The sequence below is a fragment of the Musa acuminata genome, chromosome BXJ3-8 (genome assembly GCF_036884655.1).
Source record: "Musa acuminata AAA Group cultivar baxijiao chromosome BXJ3-8, Cavendish_Baxijiao_AAA, whole genome shotgun sequence".
Classification (NCBI taxonomy): domain Eukaryota; kingdom Viridiplantae; phylum Streptophyta; class Magnoliopsida; order Zingiberales; family Musaceae; genus Musa; species Musa acuminata.
In genome coordinates this window covers 34,613,030-34,618,068 of record NC_088356.1, presented here as the reverse complement: position 1 = coordinate 34,618,068, position 5,039 = coordinate 34,613,030, and the positions used below count along the sequence as shown (strand labels likewise).

At 38.7% G+C, this 5,039-nt stretch overlaps 2 protein-coding genes across 4 annotated transcripts in view; one reads left to right on the top strand and one right to left on the bottom strand.

Annotated features, from left to right (window-relative positions):
* Nucleotides 1-446, top strand: part of LOC103994950 (iron-sulfur assembly protein IscA-like 1, mitochondrial) — a 2,056-nt gene extending 1,610 nt beyond the window's left edge. Inside the window, exon 5 of the mRNA XM_009415419.3 lies at nt 82-446. Within this exon, the coding sequence (XP_009413694.1) occupies nt 82-187 (106 nt within the window). The 3' untranslated portion in view covers nt 188-446. The remainder of the gene's footprint in view (nt 1-81) is intronic.
* A 1,031-nt stretch (nt 447-1,477) lies between these two features.
* LOC103994949 (transcription factor bHLH110) lies at nt 1,478-5,039 on the bottom strand. 3 transcript variants are annotated; one of them, XM_009415416.3, is made up of 7 exons: nt 4,478-5,039; nt 3,716-4,247; nt 3,224-3,352; nt 3,021-3,086; nt 2,120-2,185; nt 1,960-2,022; nt 1,478-1,817 (listed from the first exon to the last, which is right to left on the bottom strand). In XM_009415416.3, exons 1-7 carry the CDS (start codon nt 4,597-4,599, stop codon nt 1,695-1,697), a joined length of 1,101 nt encoding a protein of 366 aa, XP_009413691.1. In that variant the 5' UTR covers nt 4,600-5,039; the 3' UTR covers nt 1,478-1,694. The 3 variants fall into 3 exon arrangements, with proteins under 3 accessions (XP_009413691.1, XP_065018019.1, XP_065018018.1); XM_065161947.1 differs by having other exon boundaries at nt 1,675-2,022; nt 3,716-3,822; nt 3,910-4,247; nt 4,478-4,733; XM_065161946.1 differs by having other exon boundaries at nt 1,675-2,022; nt 4,478-4,733.

The window sequence follows — 5,039 nt, the reverse complement described above, 5'->3', positions numbered from 1 at the left end:
TAATAGCTTCATTTATTCTTTGCAGTATGCTAGAAAGGTCATCTCAATAAACCATGACATTTTAGATAATTGTTACTGCAGGTCAGAGTTCATATTCATCAACCCAAACTCAAAAGGGCAGTGCGGTTGTGGTGAATCCTTTATGACAAGCAGCAGCAGTCAAGATAATAAGCCATCTGGTCTGTGACATGTTCCTCTGGGGCATCTGAAGGTGGAATGTGGTCCTGCAGGAACAAATGTTGCAGTCGTCCACTGATTTAATTGCGTTACTGATTTCTCCTGAAGGCTTTCTGCATTGGGGAGGACATTCTTGTTGAGCAGTCATCTAATATTATGTTCTTGTAAATTTTTTTTTCATAGAAAAGGAAAAATTACTATGGATATGTTTGTGATCGTTTTGATTTTGCACAATAACATTGATGTATAATAATACCGTAATTTGGTTCTGTCAGTGTTTGAGCCGTCCAAATATGTTGATTACCTGATCTTTCATTCAATCAAAAAACTGGAGCCATTAATTGGAATTCTGCTTTTGAATTTACTTGCCTCTGTTTTATCTTCGTGGGATGTCATTCTGCTTGCAGTCATCCACTGATTTAATTGCATTGCTGATTTCTGCTTAAAAGGAAACACATTTGGTCGAGCAGCCATGGTTCCGATAATTTGTAGTTCTGAATCAGAATCGGATTCTAGCGGTTTCGTTTCGCTACTCGAAATATAAACCTGATGGTTCTGGTTCAATTCTGGTCAGAAAAATAAAAAAAATAAAAAAAAATAAAATGATCAAATATCCTTCTAAATGATGAATCTGTCACTTTTCATCGTTTAATAAACAAATATTTTAAGGGATGTTTTTTAAAAAAAATAAGAAATAAAAAAAATGAAATAGATGGTTGCAGTTGTGGAACTGGAATCGCTTGGATTTCAGGTTCAAACTCGATAGAACTGAAATTGTCGATTCTGTAATCGAGATTAAGGCTAATCTAATATCGCATTCTTGTATTTTTTTTTTTCCATAGAAAAGGGAAAATTACTCTGTAAATAATACGTTTGCGATCATTTTGATGTGGCACAATGACATCGATAAATAACACTGTAATTTGGTTGTATGAGCCATCCAAATAAGTCAGTTACCTGATTTTTCAATCAAATTTAATGGAGCCATTAATTGGAACGGGAGCTTGGGTCCCAGTGGGGGCAATGAGCGGGGCCCACCAACTCCGGCGGATAAAAAAAGGGTCCCCTGTCTGGGCTCGGTCAGGATACCCGCGGATTAATCAATCACTGCTGATGTATGCGTTGTATTGAAGTATATGATTGCCTGCCTATTGGTTTAGACAATCTGCAAAGGTCTCTCATGTTTGATGCAACCTTTTGAAAGGTTGCTCTCAAATTATTTCTCAACCTTCTTTTTGATAAAATTATTGTCATGCAACCATTACCACGCACACAGCCAACCAATTGTAAGGACCGGAAATATGAGAAAAATGACGTGTAAATAAGATTTGACTTAGAAAGCATGACATCCAACATTGAACAACTTGTTCTACCTTGGAACATTCGCACAAGCTGAACAAGTTTGCTCCACCAAATTATGTCATCAGAAGTGAGAGAACGAGAAAAAAAGATGGGACATTAACAACATTGTTAATTAGATTCATCATCGGAGCTCAAAACCACATCATCATCACTCTTCATCTGGGTGACCAAGCTGCATGCTCACTTGTCATGTACGATGTGTAAGACAAGGGCACAAGGCAAAGGCCTCTACTCCTGAGTCCTCTCTTTGCTGGCTCATCACTCTCCTCATTTGATGCCTACATATTGGACACGGAAAACATTGACACAGTGTATGTTGTGCCGGATCAAGTGGAAGGTCAAAGTTATAAGTTTATAGGTCAACTGCACATTTAGTTTTGACAGATAACAATTCATGTCACGTAGAATACTTGTACATACCTCTTGCATTGATGTCCTTGATCTTTTATTTCCAGATGGCCTCAGATATGGTACACTCAACTTCTGTAAGATGTACAAGTTAACGCTAAGAGATAACTACATAACAAAAATGCGTTTGCGGTCAAAGAACTTCTCATCATATTATAATAATGGTGGTTACCTCGACCTGGTCCAGAAGAAATTTAATGTACCCAATGGCCTCCATTAGCACTGAAGCTGTATCAGTCTACACGATGTAAGCCATGCCAAGAAGTTATATGAAGTTTAGAAGAAGAACAAAGTAATGTGCGATTAGGTAATCAGACTTGTATGCATGGCATCACATGTTATGAGCAGCACATAAGATCAGCAAAAGTATAGGCAAAACAATCCATCCTTTGTTCCTTAAGGCCTCCTGCAGTTGGTTTCTATAGTTCTAATTGACTCAAAGCATATAAATAGAGAAAGCTAAGACCAAAAGTTTTAGTCTCACATTTAAAAATGAACTAAGACTTAGATTGAGTTCTAAGCATTTTAGGTTAGTGGTTTAGGCTCAATAAAATGACCAAATCAGATTGTGATAGATAATGTAAACATCCTAATATATTTTGCAAGCAAGCTGAAATAGAAGCATAATTTTTTTTATAGTATAATTATCAAAGCAAGTGATTTCAAATAAAATATAATAATAGTCCTTAAATTATTTTACATAATATTAATTTTTTTTCTTATAGTGACATTTGTATCATGGATACATAGAAATATGATCTTTTGTAATTATATAAAAACACTTTGCTTTGATTTCCTCCTATCAGATCGTAGACATCTATAATGCAGTTAATTATTATTATTATTATTTTGTCAAAAATTGGATTGACTACTGAATAAAATATGATTTTTTTTTTTTGTCAAAAAAATGAACAAAATACTCGTTGTCTGCCATTTTGTTCCCTTTTAATACACATTTCCTTTTGTAAATATGTATCATCACAAGTTGAAGAAAAAGTAAAGACCAAAGAATTGCACACAAGAACGTATCTAAACATTTGTGGAATAGGAATTGTTATGAGGTTTTTGATTACCTTCCCAAATGGAGCCACCAGCTGCTGCAGTGCTGCAATCCTATCGCCAAGTTTCTCCTTCCTCACCTTATAATATTTATACACATATTTTAGTTTTATTTTCTGTAATCTCAATGCTAGCAAAATAATTAAGAGAAATAGACAGAAACAAGCTCAGGTTAGGGATGATTTGTGCTTCAGGAACTCAAAGCACTAATATATACCTTGAAAGGAGAGAAGGAAGAACGCTGCTCAACCCGAGGTTTTCTGGGCATGGTTGACAGGGGTGACTCGTGCTCCCAACTGCTGTTGGATCCCTTGGCTTCTGTTCCTCCACTGACCAAAGGTGGCATCTTCAAAGGAGCAACAGGTAAAGCAACGTTCATGTGTTAGCTTGACTGATGTATACGGAACCCTAAAAAAGGCACATTGATCTACTTTCTTGTTCTTTTCTGCAACTTCCTTTCGAAAAAGATGATTCATGTCATTCACTAAAGCTGAAAAGAGCTGCCTACTGGGTGTATGTTGTATCAGTGTAGGACCTTGGAATAGTAATAGGCAAAGAAAACAACATGATAGACCTGAGATCTCTCTGGTGCAACTTAGGATCTCTTACACAGAAACATCAAGATGGATGATCATCTAATTAACTCCTCATTTTGGAGGAAAAAGGCCCAGTATTTTCTTGTTTAGATTGGAAGAACAAATGAACCCACCTTGTGATGGTGGTGGAATGGCCCTTGAATTGATTCTGGAAGATGGTCAACCCCGGAGGACGCCATACTGGTGAACGAAGGTGGGCAAAAGCTCCTTCCGAATCTAGCTGAAGCCAATAGATGCAGTGCATGAAGATCCATGTCTAAGTAACCTGCAGAGGGTAATGGCGGATTCTGGCTCGAGTGTGACAAACCAGAAGTCGAAAAAGCCATGTTGATAATCCCTCGACCACTGCCACGAGAGCTATCAAACCTCGAAGTTTCAGACAGGTTTCCCGGCAGAGGTTGAAGGAGATCAGTCTGGCAATCTGAAGCTATGCTTCTTACGAAGAGCTTCTCCTGTAGTTGGCAGTCTTCATTAGAAGAGCCATCCATGTTGAACTCATTAAGCTTCGGACAAGAGTTCTGGTGAGCTGGCAGCTGGTTCATAGAACCCCCTTCACCATTGACAGCCCAGTGAAACCCTAGGTCTTGAATCGTTTGGGTAGGTGGTACTCCACTGGCATCTGAAATGAAGTCATAATCATAGTTCCTGCACAAAGCCAATGACAACAATGAAGCAAATCCTCATATATAATGCAAGGTATGTATATGTATAGGTTTCAAATCCCTAGCGAGGATCTAAAAGTGGAAATAGAAGTAGCAAACAAAGAAAGCAAGAAAATTCCAAATACTAGGAATTAGATAAAGTGAATTCTGACTCCAATTAATGTGTTACACGTAGAAGCTGTGGAAGAACATGAAGAGTACGAAGAAACTTACAACATCTGGTGTTGATTCCACTCACGGTGGATAGCGTGGTCGTAGAAAGCTGGAGCTGCTGCTAAAGAGGAGCAGCCATTGAGGCCTTCTTGGTGGTAGTGATCCAGAGGTGAAGACCTCATGATGGTGTGTCAAAAGCCTTGAGAGTCCCAAGAAGAGAGAAGAGAAAGGCTCCTTCTTCTTCTTCTTCTTCTCCTCGACCCAAAGAAACGTTGGAGCAGCTGGTGCATATAAATCTACTTCACTTTCCCTACTTTTTCACTGGCTTTCCTCTCTTTCTTTTGCTGTAAAACCCATGCATCTTTCGAAGGCGCTGATGGTGGAGGGAGGGAGGGGGGAGTCGAAAGGGCTTCTTCTCTCCTCGGGTGTGTATCCGTAGGACTTTCTACAGTTCCGAAATTAAAGATGAGAGATCATCTTTTTTGCATCGAAAGAGAAGAGGAAAGAGATCATCTCCCGTCTCTCTCCAGGTCCAGTCCTTTCGCTCTCTTTTCCTTCCTTTTTCTTCCCCCTCCCTTCATATGATGTTACTCTCGCTGGCAATCACAGGGGGATGATTACA